We start from the raw sequence: 24938 nt of genomic DNA, 5'->3' as shown, positions 1-24938 counted from the left end.
CGGCCTTCCTCGATCCAGATGTTGCTGGCGTCTGCCAACTCCCAGCAGCCAGCGTGGTCAGGGATGATGGGCGTTGTAGTCCAGCAACATTGGCCGGGCGCCAGGCTGGCCGAGGCTGGCGTCCCCCAACGCTGGATTCAGTCTTGCGTTTGCCTGTGAGTTGCAATGTGTTTCAACAAAATTGAAACACCAGCAAAAACTAGCCGTAGGTACACACAAGCCCAGATCGATCTATTTATTTCACCTGTCTTGTTTTGAAATCCCCGCTGTTTTTTGCTGTTAAGACTGCCATCATGTACGCATCCAGTTAACCTGGTAGGTGTATGGAACTCAGTGGCTGTTTCTTCAGAGTCAACATTCACAAGACTGCAGTGTTAAGTCTGCTATATATATATCTTTTTTTTGAGGGAATCTTCCCCCCCCCTTTATTTTTCTACTTGTAGGCTAGTATAGCACAGTGGGGAGGAGAGCCTGGCTGGGAGTCCAGAATCTGCGAGTTCATTGTGTCTCCTGGGCATCAAGGGCCAGCTAAAGATCACCCCACAGCGAATGCCTCAGGGGTGACGTGCCCTGCCACCTGTGCAGCCGTGGGCAAGCTGCAGAGTCCCAAGGAGCCCAGTTGCCCCCCAGCTGGCAGTTGTGGACAAGGAAGGGGCTGGCTTGTGCAGCTGTGGCAAGCTGATGGGGAGGACTAGCCGCAGAGGGAGGCGACGGTAAACCCCCTCTGAATGCCGCTTACCATGAAATCCCTATTTATAGGGTTGCCATAAGTCGGGATTGACTTGAAGGCAGTCCATTTCCATTTTTCCTTTTCCTGCTCTACAGGTTTTATTTGCCTCATCTTCAGCTGTTTTGATTTGTATTTATTAATCTTTTGTTGAAGATGATGATGATGATTGTATCATTTTTATATTTTGAGCCACTTCGGGGTTGTTTTAACTGAAAAGTGGAGATGTGGGTAATAAACCGTTTAAACTGAAACAAAAGGAAGAGCTTCGTTTGCCTGGGATTTGTTCTTCAGCCTCTGGGCAAACTGTGTACAGGGTCAGCTGCTTGCCACAACTTGGAGTTTGCAGGGAACTGGAACTCAAAGCAGAGCCTAAGACCAGTTTGCTGGGAATCATAAGTGGGAGGAGATCATAGAATCATAGAGTTGGAAGGGGTCTGTAAGACCATCTGGTCCACCCTCCTACTGCATGCAGGAATCCAACTTAAAGCATCCCCAACAGGTGGCTGTCCATCTGCCCCTTGAAGGCCTCCACAGAGCAAATAAACGTACAAATAAAATCAGTAAAAGTCTCCATCAATTAAAAACATAGTTAAAAAACATCAGAAAAGGAGATGTTTTCCCGTCAGGATGGAGCTCATTATGGAATGGAGGCAACCCCCCCCATGAACCCCCCTTCAGCCCCAAATGGCCCACCCACACCTCTCAGAAACTGCCGGTCAGTGCTGGACACTTGGGGGTTTCCCGTTTCAACCTCGCCCCCCCTAGCTTCGCCAGAACAACAGGAAAAGTCTTTTCTCTTGCTCTCTGGATTCCCCCAGATCTAATTTCCTGGATTCCCCCTCCCCACTTCCCCGCTACAACCCCCCTTTTCCTAGAACCCCAATTCCTGACTCCAAACAAAACCCTCACAATCTCAGCATCCCCCCATCCCTACAGCCACAAATCCAAAGATGATGCTCCTGCGCTCGGGTCCTGTTTTGGGGTTTCTAATTTGAGGGCATCTGGTTGGCCACTATGGGAACAGGAGGCTGGACTGTCGTCGTCCCCCCTTTGACCTGATCCATCTGCTGCAGGGCTCTTTCGATGTCTATATGCAGCTCCCATCAGGATGTGAAAGTCACTGCAGGGTAAGAATCAGCCTGTTGAATTGAACCCAGAAGCCTATGGCTAGCCAGTGCCCTGGTGCTACTAACCTGTTTCATCCTCCTAGCAGCCCTGTGAGGTAGGCAACACTGAGAGGCAGCAACTGCCTCAAGGTCACACAGCGAGCTTCATGGCTGAGTGGGACCTTGAACCCTAATCTCCCAGGCCTGCTCTGTCCACTGCACCACACTGTCTCTCCAATATGGTGTTAAAAATAGATCACCTTTCTCTTTTGTGTGTGCTGATGGCGACTTGTTTTGTGATGATGATGATGTGCTTTGCCAAAGGATGGGGGCGATTCTATCTCTCTCCCCCTCTCCCCCCTGGCTAAGGCTGAAATCCAATATGTGTCTCCTCAGAAGTAAGCCACCTTGGGCCCAATGGACTTACTCCCAGGTAAGTGTGTGTTGGATTGCAGCCTAAGGCTGCAGTCTCAACCCCACTTAGCTGAGTGTAAAACCCCTTTGAATTCCATGTCTGAGAGAAGGCCTGGTTTGTCACTACAATCCTTTGGAAAGCAAGTGTCTCTGTGTGTGAGATCTTGACGAAACTGACCCGCCATGCCTCGTGGTTCTGCAGTGGCCATGTTGGGACCCAGCGTGCGAAGGAAAGGCATCACCCACCAAAATGCTCACGCCAGGTTGCTCTCACCTCGGAGGGGCTGCAGCTTTTGCTCCCGTAGGTGAAAAGTTCGTAGAGGACAACGCCAAAGCTCCAGACGTCGGACTCCTGCGAGAAGACGTTGTCAGCCAGAGATTCTGGCGCATACCTGCCGTAGACAACAAAACGAGGGACCCGTTTATAGGTCTTCAAAACAGGGTGCAACAAACGGCCTTCCAAAACTTTGCTGAATTTATCTGAAGATGGGGAATTATTCACCAGTTTTAATGGGAGTGGGGCTCACCGTCAAGTTAATTTGCAGGTCTTGCTAAGGCTGTGTACATACATTTAAGACACATGGCTTCCCCCAGAGAATCCTGGGAACTGTGGCTTGTCAAGGGTGCTGGGAAGTGTAGCTACCGTTCCTGGGATTCTTCGAGGGAAATAATATTCTTTGAATGTACTTTATATGTTCATACTCTCTTTGCCAAACCAGGCTTGCTGTTTAACCACCTGCCGGGTCACACAGAATCCTAGGATTGTAGAGTTGGAAGTAAGGTCATCAAGTCCAACCCCCTGCTAAGTGCAGGAAAATCCCAATTAAAGCCTCCCAAACAGGTGGCTGCCCAGCGGCCTCTTGAAGGCCTCCAGGGTTGGAGAGCCCACCGCCTCCTTAGGACATTGGCTCCATTATCGTACCACTCCTACAGTTAGGATTTTTTCCCTGATGTTCACCATTGGGAAGCAAAGACGATGAATCCCCCCCCCATGCAGAGATCCCACATGTCTCCTGACTTGTTTCTTTTCGCTCCTACCAGAAGATTGGGCTGTGTCCAGGCTCGCGCACCACATAATAGTCCTTGCCCTGCGGGAGGATTTTCGTCAAGCCAAAGTCCCCGATCTTGACGCGGTTTTCATTTTCCACCAAGATATTCCTAGTGGCCAAGTCCCTGTGGACGTAGCGCTGAGATCCGAGGTACTCCATGCCCTTGTGAGAAAGTTGGAGAGTAGGAATGTCCTCCTTGCAAGGATGAATCTCGCCACACACTCCACGCATGCATGTCAGCATCAAACAAGGAAGAATCTTAAAAGAGGTCTTTAGGAAATGTGTCCTATATGCCTCGCTCCCCCAGAGGGCAGGGCTAGAGCCCAGAGGTAGAAACTGCAGGCAAGCAGATTTCAGCTGAACATTTTGAGATACTCCCTGAAAGAAAGAGCCATTCAACAGTGGAACAGGCTCTGTCAGGCTCTCTTTTGCTGGAGGTACGGATAGCCCATCTCTCAGGGATGTTGTAGCTGCACCTTGCATTGCAGACCCTGCATGGAGCAGGGGGTTGGGCTAGATGGCCTCCAAGGTCCCATTCCCACTCTACGATTCTATGTTCTTATAGAGTCAGGGGTGGTGAATCGGATCTGGCTAGTGGGCTCCATTCTGACACCCCCACCCCATCCCCCATAGGCTGCTTTGACAGGTGGGTGAGGCTGCCCTCCTGTCAATCACTGGGCATCACACTGACATCATTTAAATCCAGTGCATTTAAATCCAGTTGCCTTATTTTCATAAGGATTCTCTTTTTTAAAAAAAATCCACATATTGCTGCGTAATTGTGGAGAACTGAATTTAAGATTGGAAAAATGAGAGAAAACCGAAATTAACAGAACTTTCCATCCCTTGCTCAGGGAGGCAAACAAGCAATAAAACACTAAAAACACCTTAAAAACAAAACACCTTACAAAAAGGTCTTGCAAACAAAACCTGTTTTTAAAACAACCCAAACAGTTCCAGCACAGATGCCAACCGCCGACACAAATCCCGCATCTCACCTTGCAGACCTGCCAGGCGTAAAGGAGGAGTTTCTTGAGGTCTAGCCGCTCTTGGTTCTTTTGCAGGTAGTTCCTCAGGCACCCATTGGGCAAGTATTCCATCACCAGCCGGAGGCAGTTCTGGCCTGAGGTTGGGGCAGGGAAAGGGTTTCGCGTTAATGGCTGGAGAAACTCAACAGAGGCTACCCTGCCCTCTAACAGACTCTCAAGCAGATGCTGCCAGCCTGCTGCCCCCCAGGACTACCACTCTCTCATCAGGACAGCACGGCCTTGTGACGCTCAGGGTGGTGGGAGCCGTAGTCCAAAACATCTGGAAGGCGCCCAGGTTTGCAAAGGCTTACAACCACAAGGCCCACGGAATGAGATTTTGGTAATGACAAACCTCTGGAATGTTTGGGGCCATGAGCGGGCAGGAAGGAAACTGAGGCTCATTGGGTTGATGTCTGATGAAGCTGAAAGCCCCATAGCCGCTGGGGGGCCCATTGAGTCCAGCATCCCAACCGTGGCTAACCAGATGCCCTAATGGGAAGTCCTTGAGCGAGGTAGTGCATGAAGGAGGTGGCCGCTCCCTGCAAATGCTAGTCGAAGGCAGACTGCCTTTGCAAGTGGACATTTTGTTTACTTGTCTTGGCTCTTCTCTGTTGGGTGACTTCATTTCTCCCTCTTCCTCCTAGAATTTCTTGGAACCCCCCTTTCGACGCCATCAAAATCAATGGCCCTCTCTGTGTGTTGTGGCAAGTGAGTTCCTCAGGTCAAGGCCACGTCAGGTGTGAAAAAGGCCTGCGTGGGCGATATCCGCCTAAGTCATTCTGGGAGCAGACCCGTTGAAATCAATAGACAAGGCCTCCTTGTGGGCTTTCCGTAAGGGGCATGTCTGGCTGGCCGCCGTGAGAACAGGATGGTAGACTAGATGGGCCCACGTTGGCCTAATCCAGCAGGCTCTTCCCATGCTTGTTTATTTACGATTTGTTTATTAAATTTCTATCCCACCCGTCCTGCCAGAAGGAGACGAGGGCGGGGAACACAAACACTAAAAGCACTTTAAAACATCTTAAAAACAAAAAGACTTTAAAACAGATTCAAACAAAACACCTTCAAGAACATCTTAAAAAAAATCTTTACAAACATTAAAAAAAGCCCTTTCAGCACAGATGCAGAGTGGGATCAGGTCTCTACTTAAAAGGCTTGTTGAAAGAGGAAGGTCTTCAGTAGGTGTTGAAAAGGTAACAGAGATGACGCCTGCCTAATATTTAAGGGGAGGGGATTCCAAAGGGTCGGTGCCACAATACTAAAGGTCCGCTTCCTATGTTGTGTGGAACGGACCTCCTGATAAGATGGTATCTGCAGGAGGCCCTTGCCTGCAGAGCACAGTGATCGACTGGGTAAGACAGTCTTTCAGGTAACTTGGTCCCAAGCTGTATAGGGCTTTGTACACCAAAACTAGAACCTTGAACTTCTTCTTATGCCTTGGATCTACTTGCCAACTTTCCCCTCCTTTTCATTGTAACAACAACAAAACACTTGGGCTCATCCAATGACACTGACTTGGGACGGGGGGAGAAGGAAGTTCTTCATTCAATGCAACTCATTTATGGCGATTGTTCCCCCCCCCCCAGATGTGGCAATGAAAGCCAAGGGTTCAAGTGCCTTTTAAAAAGGGATTTAACAAACCCACGGAAGGGAAATAGCTGCTTTGGACCATGGAGCGTCCCTCCTCAGAGGCAGTCCACCACTGCATCCCACTTGCTGGAAAAACGACAGCAGGAGAGGCCGGCCATCTTCCTGCTGTCCATCGGGGGCGTCTGACTGTCCCCTGTTGGAAACAGGGCCCTGGGCTAGATGGAACGACTGGGGTCTAGCACAGCAGGGCTGTTCTGAGGATCAACTCCCTCAAGCGGGTCACAGATCAGTGCCTCTGGAGGGGCCAAAATGCTTGTTCCCTCCACCCATTTCTGGCCTCACCTCGACTGTAGCACACTCCACGGTAGGCGACGATGAAGTCATGGTGCAGGGAGCGCAGGATGGCAATCTCCCGCTCGAAGTCGGCCTGCTGTTCGGCTGAGCTCTGCTGTAGCCGCTTCACCGCAACCAGCTCCCCGGTGCTGTCACCCAGTGGGTCGTATCGACACAGCTCCACGCTGCCGAAATTCCCCTGCCAATGACAACACACGAGTTCGGTGGTGGCAGGGAAAGTTATTGTGGGAAGGATTCCTCCATAAGCAAGGGGCTTTGTCTGCTGTTCCTTGCCTCCGTTTGGCATGGTGTGGGCCCTGCACCCTCCAACCCCTTGGGGTTGGTGAATCAGTCCGTTTCCAAACCATTTAAGTCTTGCGTGGGTTAGCTCCCGAATCGGTGCTGCCTCCATTCCGCATTAATCTTCAAATTATAATTCCAGAATCGCTGCCCATAAGGGAGATGGCAGCTCCTCATTACAAAGGGGCCATCAAGCTCAAATTTGCTCAAGCTCCTGATGAAAGCTTGGCCGTACATGAATCATGTAAGGGACTCCTCGGGTGGCATCCAGATCAGCAGCGGGGAACCTCCGACCCGTAAAGTCAGGTGAAGAAGACTTGGCTGGGTCAAAAGGTTTTTTTTTTCCAGGCACTGACCATCCGCTGTTCAGTGGCACGGTGTGCATGGCGCTTTGCAAGCCCCGACCCTATCAGGTGATCGCCGGGGCTTGCAAAGCACTGTGACTTTGTCCAGCAAAAATGGGTCATCCAATGTCTCAAAGGAGTGCCCAAGCCACTGAGGGCACGGCGATAGTTGGGTTTCAACATGAAAACGTGAAACGTGAAAACTGCATATTTGACTCCCACACAACATGCAGCAAAATGACCCATTTAATAACAATAAACTGTTGTTTGCATGCCAAAATGGCTACTTAACACTTTATGATTTTGCCAAATCATGTCTAAATATGCGTCACTAAAATTTATTTCCCCCAAACTTATTTATTGTATTTTACATCGTGCCTTTCCTCCAAGGAGCTCAAGGTGGCATCAGTGGTTCTCCCCCACCTCATTTAATCCCCACAACAACCCTGCGAGGTAGGTTTTCCCTTTGCCAGCCAACTCAATCTCTCAGATAGATTTGGACACCCTTTCTCTCCAAAGGTGCCCTCCCAAAGAGGCATGTGTATCCGTGCACACACACAGGCACCCTGAGGCTCACATACCTTGCCCAGCACTGAAATGTATTTCAGGTGACGGTCCTCAAAGAGGGTGGGATCCTGCCACAGAGAAACGTCCGTATATCCTCCACAGCTATCGCTCGTCGGGAAGTCCGAAAGAAGCTCGTAATCTGGACGAAGGAGTGGAAGGGAGGTTGAGGGCCATAGCTCATGCCGAAGGCCCCAAGTTCAATTTCCGGCAGCATCTCTGGGTAGGGCTGAGCCTGGGAGAGTGTTCCTGCCTGGAACCCTGCAGAGCCACTGCTGGTCAGTGTTGACAATCCTGAGCTAGATGGACCCATGGCCTGATTCAGCATAAGGCAGAAACCTTGGTCCCTGGAAGCATCTGGTCAGCCATGGTTGGAATGGAACATCAAAAGCCGGCTTATACTGAGTCAGACCCCTGGTCTATCTAGCCTGGTATGGTCTACACTGACTGGCAGCGGCTCTCTGGGGTTCCCAGTCCTGCCTGGAGATGCCAGTAGGGTTTGAACCTGGGACCTTTTGCTTGCAAAGCAAAAGCTCTACCGCGGAGCTATTAGCCTTCTCCTAAAATTAAAGTAAGATTCTAGTCCCCATGGTTTTGATTTAAATAGGAGTGTCAGAAGCTGAGTCAGACAGTTGATCTGTCGTGCAGAGGCTCTCCAGAGTTTCAGTTGGGGGGGACATTCCCAGCTCCACCTGGAGATGCCAAGGATTGAAACAGACCTTCAGCATGCAAGGAGACAAATGGTAGATCTTCAGGCTGACCCAGCAGGAGACCTTTAATGTTCTTAAGCTTCAGCTGTGGACGTTTCCTCTCAAGCAGCGTGTAACAGGAAAGGAGAGGCCCTAGATCCACCCTGGAACCTGCCTGGCCCCCCGGGTCTTACCTGAAGTGATGATGCTGTTGAGGTCACGGAGGATGGCGCGGAAAGCTGGGCGCCACTGGGGGTTGTAATCCATGCACTGGCCCACCAGATTGGCCAGCTCTGTCCATTTGAGAGGAGGGAGCTGGTGGCGATTCTGGTAGAATTCCAGCTTCTGCAAAATGGGGGCAGAGGGTTGATTTGGAGGGGTTGATTTGGCTAGATTGGCTGCGGAGCATCACCTGTCATTTGAAAATGGGAATGGACTGCCTTCAAGTTGATCCCGAGTTATGGCGACCCTATGAATAGGGTTTTCATGGTAAGCGGTATTCAGAGGGGGTTCACCATTGCCTCCCTATGAGGCTGAGAGGCAGTGACTGGCCCAAGGTCACTCAGTGAGCTTCATGGCTGTGTGGGGATTCAAACCCTGGTCTCCCAGGGCGCAGTCCAACACTCTAACCACTACACCACACTGGCTCGCCACCTGTCATTTACTTAATGCAGTTATCCTGGCAAGGAAGATGAAGCCCTTGAGCCAAAGCGGTTGCCTAAGGTTCGTTCGCAAGAGCTGACCTCTCCGTTAAGCTGAGCTCTGCAAGAGGTCAGCTGTGGACCTATTAGGAACCAAGTTTTTCAAATGGAGCGGGACTAAAAGACATTGCCCTACTTACGGGAGCTGGAGTATTGGTTGGTTTACTGGAAATGTGCAACCCGAAGAGATTTACAATATGCACTGTTTGCTTTCAGCACATGGTCGGGACAGCGATTGCACAATCAATGGCTTTAATTTACTTTGGGATAGGGTAAGAGATAAGAACTCCTGGATCAAGATAGAATGTAAACATTTTAATGGGTTGACTAAGAGTTTCCTAAGGGTGTGGATAAGGATATTTTCCTGTTTGGAACAGATTTTGAAGATGTTGTCCTACAGGATACATCCCAGTGTGGATTTAAAGGTTAGGGTGCTGGACTATGATCTAGGGGACCAGGGTTCAAATCCCCACTCAGCCATGAAACTCACAGGATGACCTTGGGGGCAATCATGGCCTCTCAGCCTAACCTACCTCACAGGGCTGCTGTGAGGATAAAACAAGGAGGGGAGACCCATAGAGGCCGCTTTGAGCTCCCTGGAGAAAACATGGAAAATAAATACAAATAAATAAAGAAATTCTTTATGAATTCCATCCATCTGTGGTCGGTAAAATGAGTACCTGGCATATGCTGGGGGGTAAAGAAAGGCCAGGGAAAGAACTGGCAATCCCACCCCATATATACGGTCTGCCTAGTAAACATCACAAGACGTCATCATAAGAGTCGGAAACGACTCGCACTATAAGTGCGGGGACACCTTTACCTTTTAAATAAAGAAATAAAGACTTAGGAGTAAGTCCCACGGGGCTTACTTCTGTGCAGCTGTCCAAGATGCTGAAAGCTATGCCCTCAAACAGGTTCATCACCTTGGATAGCTCCTTGAAAATTCGGACTAAAACCCAGAGCAGATTCCACTGTCCCACTGACATGGAGCCACCAGCCGCCACTCGTGACAACTTATTCTGATGGCAATTGAATCTCTCTTCTAGGAAGTCCAATAAAGAATCTGTAGAGCCATCAGCTCTCTGCTGTGCTCTGGTGGCCGATGTTGCGAGGAAATACCAAAGTTTGCTGCTGGGATTCAAACCCGAAGTAACCTGAGCACAGACACAGTTTGCACAAATACTCAAGGATGGCTCTCTCTCTCCCCCCACCTGCCTCCCGGCTTTGCAAAGGGTGGTGGCCAGTGTGAGACCCCCAGAATGATAAAGACTTACTAAAGGAAACTTACTAGTTGAGGGTCCATCAGCCTCATAGGCATGTTGCCACCATTAAAGATCTCCCACAAGGTGGCGCCAAAGCTCCACTTGTCTGACTCCACTGCAAGGTTCTTGGGGTCTTCCAGACATTCTGGAGCTACCCACGGGATCCGGTTGATTAACACTAGGATGGAAGTCAAGTGGAGAGAGAGGGGGGGGAGGAGAGAGAGAGATGAACAGGTTTCTTTGTGATTGAGGACTAACAGTGTATTCTTGTGCGTGGTGAGTTTGGATTCTTGCATTGCACAGGGGGTTGGACTTGATGGCCTTACAGACCCCTTCCAACTCTATATTCTATGTTGAGTTTGGCCAGGTACATTTATGTGGGTTTTGCCTTGATGGGGGAATCCAAGGCTTAAGGAGTGGGCCTGGGTGGTCCCTGATGGATTAAAATCTTCCTCCAGCCTGTGGAATGTGGCAGTTTTGGGGGACACCCAAGGAATGTCACGCATAGCCCTGACCCGGTACTAGACACCCCACAGGTTGAGGATATTGGGGTGCAGGCAGAGCCCCCTGGAACCAGGGCTCAGGATCCTGTTGAGGGACTCTCTCTGTGTCAGGAGGAGAGACTCTTTGGATATGTCAGAGGAGGTAGAACCACCTCCTGGCCCAAAAGGTCAGTGCCAAATAGTCCAGGCCTGCATCTATGGACCCAGAGTCATTGTGCACCTCGTGAGTAAGGGGTCACCTCGTGAGTAAGGAATCCCTGAAAGCCCTCCTCCACCAGCAGCTGTGCTTAGGGTGTGGTCCAGGAGGCCAGTTTATATCAGGCCTCCCTCTTGAGATGTCCTGCTGTTGGATGCACCACATGTTCCTTGGGTCTAGATGGTGTCTTCCCTGCCTTGCTGAGTTGCACCTTACCTGGAGTGCCTGTGGCCTGTGGCCTGACACATTTGGGACCTGGACATAGTTCCTCGTGTTTGACCATCCTGGCTTGTTTGCACTGAGCTGTGCCTTCAACCCTGCTCTCCTTGGTGAGTGTTTTGCTAAGGGAAACATCTCTCCTGGGACTGAGACCCTTGCCCTGGAGAGGAGTTTTTAGCGATATGAATTTGGGCAGAGGTGGAGAGTGGATGGTGGGGAAGGGCTGTAGCTCAGTGGGCAAAGCACCTGTGTTGTGTGCAGAAGAGACTGGGTTCAACCCCCAATGGCATCTCCAGGTAGGGCTGGGAGGGGACCCCATCTGAAACCCTGGAAGAGCTGCTGCCAGTCAGTGCAGACAGTGCTGAGCTATGTAGACCAATGGTCAGAGGTGGCACGAGGCAGCTTCCTGTTTAAAATCTGCCCATGACTGATTTGAAATCAATCAGTCATGAGGACTAGCATCATGGGGCCTGAATGAAGCAGCATCTGATGTTCCTAACTGGTGGCTGGCAAAGCCCTTTGAGGGTCTGGCTGTTTCCCTCTTTAGGAATCTGATATGGCATTAGCGATTGAGCTGCCTGCCTTAGGAATATTTATTTATTTATTACATTTATATACTGCTCCATAGCTGAAGCTCTCTGGGCAGTTTGCAGCAATTAAAAACATTAAAAACAAATATACAAATTTTAAAAAACAAAAAACAATTTAAAAACACAATTTAAAAACATTTAAAAACAATTTTAAAAATCTAAAAAAATTTTTAAGGGCTGAGGCAAAGTTTGGGTGGAAAGAAGGGAGCCCACCTCCTCCAAATATTCTGTGAATATCCCCCCAGCAATCTTTACTCCCCCTTTGAGCAACTTCTGTGGCACTTTTTTTTTTCAAAATATGTAATCCAGCTGATTGCGATCATGAACGAACTATGTAATCGAGACAGTTAGGATGACGTTTGCGGCCACATAGCCAATCCTGGTTTGTCTGTGTGAAGATGAAATCACAAAGCCAGCTTGGAATGAGGGAAATGGAACATTCTGCTCCTTCCCTCTAAAAGGGAGACTATTTTGCCCTGTTTTGCTACTGTCAACAGGGGGAGGAGGCATTTTGCAATGATTTCTGGGGACCCCACCCTGTTTCGACCTAGGGCTCTGCTAGAGTACCTGCGAAGAAACAGGTGTAGCCTTAAGTCTCCAGTGGTCTCTCTGGAGTAAACTTAAGCCAGTATCCCTGAACTGGTCATCGCGCAGGGAAGCGGGGAGCACTCCCAACCCAAGATGATTCAACACCAATTGGCAAATGGGTTGCAAGGAATTGTGGCTCACCCAAGACCCCAGAGGAAGATCCAAGGCCCTGCTGGGATTCTTAAAACTTTGTTGGATCGTGGTGGCTGACATCAGCTTTCCTTCTGTCTTGCCTGGCTGGGATGAGCCCTTGAACCCTTATCATGGCCACATTCATGCCAGACATTTATTCCACTCTGATTCTACTTTAAACAGGCATGGCTTCCCCCAAAGAATCATGGGAGGTGGTGTTTGCGAAGAGAGTTGTTAGAAGACCCCTAGTCTCCTCCCAGAGCTACAGTTTGGTGGAGTGGTTAAACAGTCATTTCCTCTTCCCAGAAAACTCTGAGAATTGTAGCTCTGTGAGGGGCAACAGGAGTCTATTAACAGCTTTCAGCACCCTTTGCAAACTACACTTCCCAGGATCCTTTGGGGGAATCCATGACTGTCTGAAGTGGAATAAATGTCTGGTGTGAATGTGGCCCAATGCTCTTGCTCGCCTTGATGGAGGATAGTGCGTGCATGAGTGTGTGTAGAAACGTAGCCTGCTGTTCAAAGCAGTGATGATCAGTGCTCATTGGGACTGGTAGGACGCAAGGCTGGGAGGCCAACACTAGGTGGAGCCAGAGTCAATGCTAGATAGAGCCAACTAATTAGAGCTTTGTACCTGTCCTCCTTCTTGCTAAGTTGTACAAGGGCAACACTGAGATTGAGGACCACCTATAATATACAACCTAAACATCCGTTAAAATGAAATAAACTTAACTAAAAGCGTAAAGGAAGACAGGAAAAGAAGTTTCAGCAACTCACGCTCTTTGGGAAGGACAGAGGTGCTGACGCCCGAGTCGCTGAGTTTGATGAAAGGGGGCTGACCGCTTGCAGCATTCCCTTCCCGTGCTAGCAGGACTTTTTTGGCAGAAACGTTGCCGTGGACTATATTTTTGTCCTCCTACAGTAAAAAGAAAGGGGGGGGGGAAGAGATGCATGCAGGCTTCATCTATGGCAGGCCACACATTCGAGTCAAACCACGGGGGCCACCCCAAGAGTTTTGGTTAGTGGAAACACCGCACAGAGCTGTTTAGAGACCACAACCTGGTTAGGGGGTTCTGGTTAGGGGCCTGTGGGGTCCCCACTCTTGTATTCAAGAGAGGCTCTGACTCCCAGAGAAGGTTTCACTCCCTTGGCATTTTGGGTGGGTGCTCAGGAGGAAAAAGAACAGAAGGGTTTTAAATCGGGATTTAATAATGTCAGAGTGGCGATGCAGCTAAGGCAGGCGCGATGCTGGTGAGTGACGACACTGTTGGACAGCAGACCCATTAAACAATAAAATGTTTCTTTAAAGCATTCTAAAAAACAGTTCTTAGCCTTCTCTCAACCAGCGATCTTAAGGTTGCTGGGACCAGTCTCCTTCAACCATCAAAACCCTGGGTAAACAGGGAAGCTTTTAAATTCCTCCTAAGGCCACTAATGAGGGAGACAGACACACCTCGCCAGGAAAGGCATTCCCCAAACAGGGAACCACCACTGAAAAGGTCCTGCCATAGGTCAGAGAGCCCTGCAAGGGAGTTGCAGTGACGGGTCTGGGCTTCAGAAGGGGGGGGACTCCAAACACCTTCGTTGAGGGACTTACCAGGAAGTTGAGGGCGTAGGCTAACTGCTTGGCCACGTGGAGTTTCCAAGTGGCTGTCACTTTGCCGCTGGCCTGGTTCCTTCGCAGGTAACTGTCCAGGGCGCCATGCCTGACGTACTCCTGCACCATGATGCCTGCAAGAAGGTTTTGTTGTTGTTGTTACGTGCCTCCAAGTCGACTACGACTTATGGCGACCCCATGAGTCTTCTCTCATGCTTCCTTGCCCTTTCCTGCTGATTGGAGCCAATCAGAGTGAAAGGAGGCGAGTCAGGCCCTGAGAAGACTCTGCTCAGTAGCTAACACACTCCCCTTTCATGCTGATTGGCTCCTAGGGACATCTGCTGTTGTGGAAGAAGTTGCCCATGGGAAGAACTGAGGGGTGCAGAGATGACAATGGAGAGCAAGCGAGTGAGTGAGGAGGCATGGCTCTGAGGGTGGTTATCATGAAGGGAGCCTGCACTTCTGAATTGGCCACTACGCTGCTGCTGGTGACATAGATTAGATGAGACGAACGTATGTTCAAAGATCGGGGTTCCTGTTTCCAGGCATCCTGCACAGATTTGAGGATGGGGGGAAGGAAAAGGCTACCTCTTAGTGGAAGGTGTGTGTGGGGTGGACACTTACTTTCCTCTCCCATGCAGACTCCATAGAGCAGAACGAGGTGCTTGTGAGAGATCTGGCTGATCATGCTGGCGGCTTCGAGGAAGGGCTGCAAAAAAGGATGCCGACCAGGTCAATGCAAAGCACCTCAGTCCTCCCTCTCCAACTTCCTCGCATTCTGTTAAGACACACACACCCTTCGCAACTCTTTTGCCGTTCCCTTTAACTGAAGCGTTCTCTTAACAGGAGCACAGCAACAACTCCGCCTGCTGGAGGCTTGTGAAACAACACTTTCTGACTGCTGCCAGTCAGTGTAGACAAAGCTGAGCTAGACAGACCAAATAACCACTGCCCAACTGCAGTTGCTCTGTTTGCTCTTAAGGCTGGATGAGCCACAGCTCAGCAACAGAGCAGCTGTTTTGCATGCAGAAGGCCCCAGAGTTGACCCACGGCGGGGAAAGAGACTCCTGCCTGAAACCCTGGAAGGATTGGAGAGGACTAGGATCTTACTTTATTTTTAGCCAGTGGGGACATAGCTCAGTGGTTAGAGCACCTTCTTTGCATGCAGGAGGTCCCACGTTCAATCTCCAGGTGGGGCAGGGAAAGGCTCACTGTCTGGAACTGGAAAGCCACTGCCAGTCAGTGTAGACAATACTGAGCTGGGGGGCTCAGTAAAAGGCAGCTTCCTATGGGGATGCTGACTTACATATTTAATATGCTGCCCTCTCCCCCAGAAGGAGCCCAGGGCAGCAAGCCACTGAAAGCAATTTAAGGCAGCTTAAAAATAAATACCTTTAAACATTTTAAAACAAAATAACTTTAAAAAAAATCTTTAAAATCAACCACAAGGACTGGAACCCGATTTTCTTTTTAGGACTGTAACTCCATTATAGAGCAGCTGTTTTGCGTGCAGTGGCCAAGCGCAGGGTACCCTCATGGTAGTCGCAGCCATGCCCCTCCATCTTTTTTTGCTGCTGGGTTGAGGATGAGATCCTTGTTAATGCCTCCTCCCACAACAACAGATATCCCTGGGAGCCAAAAGGCACGAAAGGGGAGAGTGTTAGCTACTTAGAAGAGTCTTCTCAGTGGCTGACTCGCCTCCTTTCACTCTGATTGGCTCCAGTCAGCAGGAAAGGACAAGGAAGCATGTGAGAAGTCTCTTCACAGTGACTAACACACTCCCCTTTCATGCTGATTGGCTCCTACGATACTAGAGACATTGGGACCCTGCTCCCAAAAAGTAAAGGGTCTAAGACCCCCTGAGACCCTGGACAACTACACCACTGTGCAGAAGGTCCCAAGGTCAGTCCCTGGCACCTGTTGGAGAGGCCGAAAGACCCCCGTCTCAAACCCAGGGGGGCCACGGCCAGCCTGCTAGGTAGACCGGTGTGCTGAATGGGCTGATAATCTGACTCAGTAGAAATTGGCTTCCGGCGGTCCTGTTCAATATGACCCTTACTGTGTCAGCCTCACCTCGGCCCAGCTGCAATGGGCGAGGTCCAAGACTTTTATTGCAATCTCCGTTGGGCGACTCCAACACTCTCTTTCCTCTTCCTCAATATCGTTGCTTTCCTTTGGCTCTCGTTTGGTGCCCCGGTAGATCCTGGTGAAGGTCCCTTGCCCCAGATTTTCACACTGTTGGAAGAGAAATGTTGGCAGGGAGGGAGAGGATAGCTTTGGAGGAGCGGGGGGGGGAGGCTAGGTTTGTCAACTGGCCAAGGAAAGGTTAACCTTGGCTGCCCTTGTGGCTTTAAACGAGGTTTGGGCTGCAATCCAGTTCATGGCTATGCAGGAACATAAGAACATAAGAAGAGCCTGCTGGATCAGGCCAGTGGCCCATCTAGTCCAGCATCCTGTTCTCACAATGGCCAACCAGGTGCCTGGGGGAAGCCCGCAAGCAGGACCCGAGTGTAAGCTGCATTGGATTCAGTGGGACTGAATCACAAGGAAAGTGTGTCTTGGATTGCAGCCTTGGTCAGCAAAAATCAGCCAGTGGAATTGACAATTTCAAGAGAGGGATTTCAAAGAGTCGTACCCATTCTAGGGATGGAAGCCTCTGTCAGTTTCCGTTATCTTAATGCCTCATTTTTCTGATCTTGAATTCAGTTCTTTGCTTTTCTGCAAACTCTTGTGATTTTTTTTTCTAAAACCTCATGAAAATTCTTCAGCATTTTAGCGTGAATTTCTCCCCATAAACGTATTTTGTATGCAGTCTTGATGAATGTACACTTTTTCCCAAGCAGTTTCTCCTGGCAATGCATTTTTATATGTTGTTTTCACTAAGACGTGCATTTCTCCTTAGTATATGCATGTTAGTTAGCAAAATTTGGATGACTGCGACTTGTCACATTGTTTTGGTAAGGGTGCATTTGATAGATTTGTTTGTTTTTATTTTTTATTTATTTAAAATATTTCTGTCCCACCCTTCTGCCCTACAATAGGGGTCTCAGGGCGGCTCACAACGAAACCATGCCCAATAAAATCACAAAAAACATTAACGCAGATAAGAATACATAAAATACAATTTAGAAATATGGGGGAGTGGTATTAAAAGGGACTCAAGAGGTAAAAACTAAAGGAGGGTGGATGAAATCGGCTACAGGGATTTAAATGAGATCTGAATCAACCTAACCCATCCTTGGCGTAGACCCATTGAAGTGAATGGGCATGGCTGATAGAGGCCCACTAATTTTAATGGTTTTTTTCTGCATAGAACTTAGTTTGATGCCATTCAAAGGGGAGAAGGCCAGTTGACGGAGGAGGAGATATTTCACCTGCACCAGATTCTCTACGTGGATCTTCTGGAACATCATATGGTTGAGAGCCCTCCGTGGAGCGGCCGGGGAGGTGGCAAGCTGGTGGCAGCTGCCCCCCCTCACAATCAACAGGTTGGATTTTTCTGTGGAGAAGGAGGGAGGGAACAGAAGAAATGAAAAGGTCAGGGGCTTAGGGATAATTATTGCCCACCCCCCACTATTCTGATCGCTCTGATCTGTATATATCTGCATGGGCCTTGAGGTTTTCTCAAGGAATTCCTTCTCTATCTTCCCCCCTCCCTCGGAGGCAAGAGTTTGGAGGGTTTCCAGAGGGAACAGCCTTTTCTGGAGAGTGGCTCCCTGGTTATTGCACACCCTCCCTAGAGTGGGGATGGAAAGATGTGTCAGTTTTTAGTACTCATTCTTTCGGTCTCAAATCCAGTTCTCCACATTTCGGCAGCAATTTGCATATTTTTGTTTTGTTTTTAACAACCCTCATGAAAATTCTCCAGTGTTTTAGTGCCAATTCCTCCTAACGAACACATTTTTGTAGGCTGTTTTGAGTGACATACACATTTTTGCAAGTTTCTTGTCCTGCGATGCCTTTTTGTATGTCATTTTCACAAATATATTCATTTTTATGCATACTTCCCCCTAATATATGCATTATTTATTATTATTATTATTATTAGATTTATATCCCACCCTTCCTTCCAGCAGGGACCCAGGGCGGCAAACCAAAGCGCCAAAAACATTAAAACATCATAAAAACAAACTTTAGCACACATTAAAACAAAACATCTTCAAAATCATTACTTAAAAAAAGCTTTCAAAACATCTAAGATTCAAAACATTTAAAAAAAGGGTTAAGAATATATTAAAAAGCAATTCCAACACAGACACAGATTTTTTGTGAACGTTGGTTGGCGGAACTGCATTGCAAAATTTGAAAAAGTAACTTTGAAGGAGGGCTGTGTTTTGGGTGTCATATTGGTTTGGAAAGTGTGAATTTGATAAGTTTGGCTTTAAATGAGAACTGAATTTGAAATGCTTGCCCGTTCCTACCCCAGAGATGCTATCTGGCATTCTTGACCCCAGGTGAATGCAGACTGACTATTTCTCTTGGACCTTTCAGAGCCATGTCAGGGAAGGATTCATAGCTCAGTGATGACAGCTCATGTTTTCATCCAGAAGTGCCCCCTTGGGAGAAGGGGTTCCACTCTGGGAATTGTAGCTCTGTGAGGAGAATAGGGGGTCTCCTAATAAATCTCAACGCCCTTAACAAACTACAGATCGCAGGATTCTTTGAGGGAAGATGACATGATAGTTTAGGCTAGTGTTGGAATTGCTTTTTAATATGTTTTTAAACCTTGCTTTTTAAAAAAAAAATGTTTTTAATCTTTTTTGAAAAAAGATGTCTTGAAAGCTTTTTTTTTTTAAAAAATGTTTTTAAAGATGTTTTGTCTTAATGTAATTTAAAGTCTGTTTTTATGATGTTTTAAAGTGTTTTTAGTGCTTTTGTTTGCCGCCCTGGGCTCCTGCTGGGAGGAAGGGCAGGATATGAATCAAATAATAAATGAATTATAAATAAATAATTTATTTATTTATTTAATTCAATTTTTATACTGCCCATAGCAAGGCTCTCTCAGCGGTGTACATTAAATACAAACATATTTACATTCAATTTAAAAACCACCTGGTCATCAAATCAACAATTTAAACATACAACAAAAAGTAAGAATAGTATACTGCTACCAAGGCATTTTTAAAGTAATAGTTCTGTCTCCAAATGGACACCCAGTCCTAGCGTTTGGAAACCAATGAACACATACAATTTAATCAGTGGTTCAAGGACACAAATTCAGTTTGGAAGCCACTGAAACACTGACTAGAGGTGCGACTTTTTAGTGAAATTGAATAGGAACAGTAGAAGATACATTAGACGACGATTCTTCAGGTTTTTACAAATCACCAGCTTTTCTTAAAAAAAAAAAAAAAAAAAAGTTAACGAAATCTCTCTCCTGGTACACTGTGACGTCTGGTTCTCTGCATTTTCGTCTTTTTTATTCTTGGTAAGAATTCTGATAGAGCAGGGCATGGATCCTACACAGCAGTGTTTAATTCTAATTTATGCTTCAGTTCATGTATTTGCTGGTGGGAGGGCAGGCAAGTAAGACGTTTGCTAGGCTTGTATTCACTCTCCCCCCCCTTTTAAAACCCCTTTCACCTCAGTCCAAATGTCAGGGTTTGCACATGGCAGACAGCTATGTGAGTGAAAAAATGGACATTAAAAATGCCCTTAAGACTGCTTTCAATGTATTGTTGCATGCCTCCCCAATCTCTGAGCGGTGAAATTTCAGGGGTCCCTGCACTCACCCTGGGTTTGGTTTCCTTGGGAAGAAGGTCAGCGGAGACTGTGGTGTCTTCATGAAATATGGTTTATTTACGAACATTCCAACCTGAGCTTAGGATGGAGGGGTTCAAGGCATCAGCAGCCCAATATCCAGCTTTCCCATCAGTGTTACAGGAGGCACCCTATAGCCATGATGCAGAGAGACAGCCTCTCTGCCTGCCTCCAGTTCCCAGCCTTTCTTCTCCACAACTAAAAATGCAAGCCTCTCCTAGCAGCCAGGAAGGGAGAGGAAGCACTCCTGAAGAGTTCCAATGACTAAAAGGGTCTTCCTGGCCCATTCACCAGTTGCTGGGCACCTGAAAGAGCCATTAGCAAACTGGCCACTCTATTAGCTTAACAAAAGAAACTCATCTGGCCAGTAGAGCCAGCCCCTCACCCCAAGGCACAGGATTCCAAATCAGAGGCTGGAAGGGGACCCACAGGAATAATCCATTCCAACCCCCAAACTCACAACAGTATTATGTAGACAGGGCCCTAGTCTAACTTGAGCTGTGGCCCAGTTCCTCTGTCTTTGTTTTGACCTTTCTCGTTGCCGGATGTATGTACCTTTGGGACGTGGGGGGCAATGTGGGCCCAGCTGGATGGCCATCCTGTCGGCGAAGAGGCTGAACCGCTGACATGCACCTAGCATCTCCCGCAGGCTGCAGAACTTCTTTGCCACCCCGGCGGTGGAGTAGGTGCCGTCTCGGCCTTTCTGAATCAACAGGGTTTTGAAGTCCTTCCCGATAGGGGTCTGTGGGTTGGGGGGGGGGATGATCCAGGCAGTGGGGAAATTTTCATTTTGAAAATCGTGTTAGAAAATAGTTTATAAAGGAAGTTACCAAAGAGTTTACAATATCTGTGGGGGAGAAAAACAATTCTAGATAACATCATAAATGTATACATATAGGGTCCTAAGCCATTTGGGGCCCTACTCAGAGTAGACCCATTGACATCACTAACTTAGGTCTATCCATTTTAGTGGATCTACTCTGAGTAGAATTTAGTTGGATACAACAATCCAGTATCGAGAGGGGGTGTAATTGGACAGAATATTTATCCTTGTTTCTTCCAAAACATTTTAAATATCATTGTTCAAATAAGTTGAACCCGCCCTTACTTTACCCATAAGATCCAAGAAAAAAAAGGTTTTACAGCCCAACTTTTGAAAATGTGACCCAGTGGAACTCCTAGCCACCAGAATTTGCCTCCAGATGCTGACTGTAGACTTTTTTTGCCCCCTACGCTGACTCTCAGAAGTTCTCATAATGGATTCTGCCTCCAGGTTCTGAATGCAGGCAAACCTCTAAAAGACATCTGTCTTCCAGATCCCTCTGCATCCAAGGAGCAGGGGGATGGAAGATCCACAGCATCCTCTTGCAATTTGGCGAGTGCATGGAGGCAGACCCCCCAGGCTCCGTTTCAGAGTTCTGCGCTCAGGACAGAACAGTCTTTTTTTTCTCCCTCTTCAGGTGGGTCACGATGGAGCATGTGCAGAGTGCTTTTCCCTTCCCCTTCCTCCCCAATGATTAGAGGGGTGTTTGCATGTTGCATTCGACAAGTGTGCTCAAATAGTTGAGCTGTACACACTTATGCACATGTGGTGTTCAGCGAGTATACAGGTGGTAGACAGAACAGCACGCACGCACGGCTTGGGCCTGGGTTCAAGGTATCACATGAATGACCCTTAGTGACATTACATTTTAGAAGCACAAGGTTGGATCATTTTAGAAATTTAGCACAACCCTCTGTTGATACTGCTAACTGTCATTACAGATGGAAACATTGGTCCATTTGGGCTATCTCAGGTTCCCATTTTTCCAATCTTAAATTCAGTTCTCCATCTTTCTGTAGCCATTTGCAATTTTTTTTAAATCCTCACGAAAATTCCCTAGCATTTTAGCGAAAATTTCTCCTAATCAACACCGCTTTTTTAGGCAGTGTTGACTAATGTACACATTTTTACAAGCTGCTTCTCATCACATAATGCATTTTTGTATGATCTTTTCACTCACTCGTTCATTTCTATCCACACTGTCCCCTAATATATGCATTTTTTTTTTTGGTAAACGCTGGTTGGTGACCTGCATTGTTAAATTTAAATAAGTGTAAATTTTGAAGGGTGGTTGTGTTTTGGATCTCATATTAAGTGTGAATTTAATAGATCCGGCTTGAAATGTGAACTGAATCGAATCCCTCGCCCATCCTTATTGCTTATTGAGCCAGAGCAACAGCTTGATCGTTCAAATCTGCTGCCTTGGTGCACTGTGGTGGCCACTCCTCCACCCCAAATCTCACCACTGAGCCCCAGTGAAGCAAGTGGGGGTCCCACCTCGACACAGATGGTAAGCAGGTAACTGTCAAAATCTTCTGTGCTTTGTCGAAGGACATAGGCTCCACCGCCGTAGCCTGTTTTCAGTTTGTGTTGGGCAAATTCTGACCTGCAATTTATGGCAACAGCATTCATTATTTTGGGGGGAGGTGGGGGGGAGGGTTACCTACCCAAGCATCTAGTCACGTTGCTGGCTTCTGGAGCACCACACCCCCTGCCCTTATGAAACCCACAGAGAGCATGTGTAACTGCAAGTTAGGGATATGCCAGAATTCTGCCCAATTTGGATTTGGTACATTAATTTATTTATTCGCAATTGCTGAGGATCAGCTTTTAATATAGCAAATTTCCATGGATATTTTAAAATATTGATTGTAAGAATGATAATTTATTGATTTCCCTCAAAATATCAATATTTTTAAAGGAAATATTTCCTTTAACATGTCCATATTTCCTTTAAAAATATTTATGTTAATATTGATATTTTTTCCAAACAACCCCCCCCCCCAGCAGATAAGTAAAAGCAGTAGCTAGCGGATAGAGAACAAACTCAAATCAATGCCAGCCTGTTTGACGGAATGCTTCTGAACCAGCCTACTGTAAATGTCAACCGTGTTGCCTTAATTTCATAACACAATCCCTCCAGATCCAAACCAGAATTTAGGTTGTTTTAAGAAATGGCACTATCTTGAATCCCTGGGGTTGCCAACTGAGCTCTACTCAGGGTAGACCCACTTAAGTCAGTGGACTGAAGGGAGCCTTGTCTGTTGATTTCAATAGGGTCTACTCTATTCAACCCCAAAGTTTTGATCTTGAGTTGCGTTTAACTTTGAGACGCAGCCTTTTTCACAAAGGAAGGAAGGGAGTTCTGTGGTTTATATTCTGTGGCTTAGATGTGCTCTTAAGATACGCCAGGCCTCTTCTGGCCTAACGCTGTCTGACATCATTTCCTCACACTCGCCGCTGGTTTGTCCAGAACTCCATCCCCAAGAAGGGTTTGAAAATCATCTAAGAACAGAAGAAGAGCCTGCTGGCTCAGGCCAAAGGGGGCCCATCTAGTCCAGCATCCTGTTCTCGCAGTGGCCAACCAGATGCCTGGGGGAAACCTGCAAGCGGGGCCTGAGCGCATGAGCGCTTTCCCCTTCTGTGGCTTCCAGCAACTGGTATTCAGAAGCAAGCTACCTCCGACCTGCCTCCGAGGGAGAGCAGAGCCGTCTTGGCTACAAACCACTGAGAGCCGCCTCCTCCTCCGTCAATCTGTCTAATCCTCTTTTAAAGCCATCCAAGTTGGTGGCTGCCACTGCCTCCTATGGGGGTGAGTTCCAGAGTTTAACTATGTGCTGCGTGAAGGGCTTCCTTTTATCTGTTCTGAACCTTTAACATTCAGCTTCGTTGGATGTCCCTGAGTTCCAGTGTTGTGTGTGAGAGAGAAAAGCTTTTCTCTCTCCGCTTTCTCCAGGCTGTGCCTAATTTTATACACCTCTATCATATCGCTTCTGACTTGCCTTTTCTCTAAACTAAAAAGCCTCAAATGCTGCCTCCTTTCCTCACAGGGGAGTCTCTCCGTCCCTGTGATTGTCTTGGCTGCCCTTTTTCAAACTTTTCCCAATTCTACGATGTCCTTTTTAAGGCTCTATTGTGTGCATGCCCCCCCAATCTCCTGCAAAGGGCACTTTGCTGTTGCTTGTGGCGTTTATCGCTCACTTGATGGGGCCATGACAGCGGTATTCCAGTTCTTCCAGGAGCCTGGGGGAAGCCACCTCCTTGCAAAAATAGTGCTGGGCGTCGACCGTCAGCCGGTAGTAGCCGTCGACGAGGGAGACGAAAGACAAGGCCTCCGTCAGGGTGGGGAACTCCATTTCCTGTAGAAGAAGAGGCAAGCCGCAACTAAGTGAAATGGCCAAGTCCACCAGCGCCAGTCAGTGTCTGGCACAGTTCTAATTGACTCCAAAATGTCGGAGGGTGCTGATTTACGGTAGCCTTTGCCAACCGTGTCCTCAGTGGATGATGGGAGCTGTAGTCCCAAATATATGGAGGGCACCAGGTTGAGGAAGACTGGATAAGAGAAACCGGAAGAACCCAGAGGCAAGCGGAAGTAGGGGGATGATCCCAAGCACCTCCGTCACGTACCAGAACCCGGCTGTCCGCCTTAGTCATGGTGATGATACGGTTCTCCACAGGCAGACCGTCCCGGACAGCTTGCTTGATGGTGATGTCCGCAATCTCAGGGAAGTCGCAGAACAAGTGCGGGGCCTGAGGGTTTGGAAGGAGGACCGTGGAACAAAGGACATAGCTGGTCAGGCTTACAAATGGAGAGCCCTGAGGAGAGGAGGGGCTCTTTCACACGGCGACTTACTGTGAGATTAATGCTACTTGCATCCCTATCTAATTTGCATGGTTCGCATGACGTTGCAGGCAACCAGCGGCTATCACACAGTTTTCCCGTATCAACCCAATCCAATTATAATGTGAAAAGGAAAGGAAAAACCATCTCAGCTTCGCTGCACTCTTCCGTGTAGGTATTTTGCTTCAGTGTTTTTTTAAGAGGGGCTCTCTTATGCCCCATTGCCGTCTCCCTCTCTCTCTGCCGCCTCCTCTGCCTTTCACTCACTCCCCCCTCTATTCAGTGTCATACAGTTTCATGTCAATTGCACATCCAGGCAATTGAGAAGAAACAATGAACCTGACAAAAAACCCTCCCCTTCTCCATTAGGAATATGGACACTCTGGAGGGAGTAAACATGTAAAATAGGGGCGGGGCCACAAGGAGACAGCAATGCTAACCCTTTCCAGAGGAACGCCTACTTGTATGAAAGGAAAACAGCAGATTTGAAGGTAGGAAGTGTGAACTTTGCAAATCTATTGCGATGGCAAAAGTTGCGTCTTTACTGCGAAGTTCAGCTCCTGTGTGAATGACTTT

At 47.9% G+C, this 24938-nt stretch overlaps 2 protein-coding genes across 16 annotated transcripts in view; one reads left to right on the top strand and one right to left on the bottom strand.

Moving 5' to 3' along the window:
* Positions 1 to 24938, bottom strand: part of JAK3 (Janus kinase 3) — a 35320-nt gene that overhangs the window by 3809 nt on the left and 6573 nt on the right. The window contains exons 6-21 of the mRNA XM_061602240.1: positions 24149 to 24271; positions 23723 to 23880; positions 22019 to 22127; positions 20254 to 20440; positions 17313 to 17437; positions 16012 to 16173; positions 14563 to 14647; positions 13939 to 14072; positions 13119 to 13257; positions 10140 to 10291; positions 8342 to 8492; positions 7476 to 7600; positions 6260 to 6449; positions 4298 to 4422; positions 3289 to 3461; positions 2525 to 2642 (exon numbers count right to left, since the gene is read on the bottom strand). Coding sequence (XP_061458224.1) covers positions 2525 to 2642; positions 3289 to 3461; positions 4298 to 4422; positions 6260 to 6449; positions 7476 to 7600; positions 8342 to 8492; positions 10140 to 10291; positions 13119 to 13257; positions 13939 to 14072; positions 14563 to 14647; positions 16012 to 16173; positions 17313 to 17437; positions 20254 to 20440; positions 22019 to 22127; positions 23723 to 23880; positions 24149 to 24271 — 2256 coding nt within the window. The remainder of the gene's footprint in view (positions 1 to 2524; positions 2643 to 3288; positions 3462 to 4297; positions 4423 to 6259; positions 6450 to 7475; positions 7601 to 8341; positions 8493 to 10139; positions 10292 to 13118; positions 13258 to 13938; positions 14073 to 14562; positions 14648 to 16011; positions 16174 to 17312; positions 17438 to 20253; positions 20441 to 22018; positions 22128 to 23722; positions 23881 to 24148; positions 24272 to 24938) is intronic.
* Positions 10975 to 24938, top strand: part of SLC5A5 (solute carrier family 5 member 5) — a 93717-nt gene continuing 79753 nt past the window's right edge. For 5 of the 15 annotated variants that reach the window (XM_061602254.1, XM_061602256.1, XM_061602255.1 and 2 more), the window contains exons 1-2: positions 10975 to 11141; positions 17252 to 17426. The gene's annotated coding sequence lies outside the window, so the exon portion shown is untranslated. Of the gene's footprint in view, positions 11142 to 17251; positions 17427 to 20971; positions 21159 to 21850; positions 22040 to 24731; positions 24854 to 24938 lie in introns of all 15 variants that reach the window. The other 10 variants (XM_061602250.1, XM_061602243.1, XM_061602244.1 and 7 more) reach the window with 7 other exon arrangements.

This window comes from Rhineura floridana, chromosome 18 (genome assembly GCF_030035675.1).
Source record: "Rhineura floridana isolate rRhiFlo1 chromosome 18, rRhiFlo1.hap2, whole genome shotgun sequence".
Lineage (NCBI taxonomy): Eukaryota > Metazoa > Chordata > Lepidosauria > Squamata > Rhineuridae > Rhineura > Rhineura floridana.
This window is presented reverse-complemented; position numbering and strand designations above follow the sequence as displayed.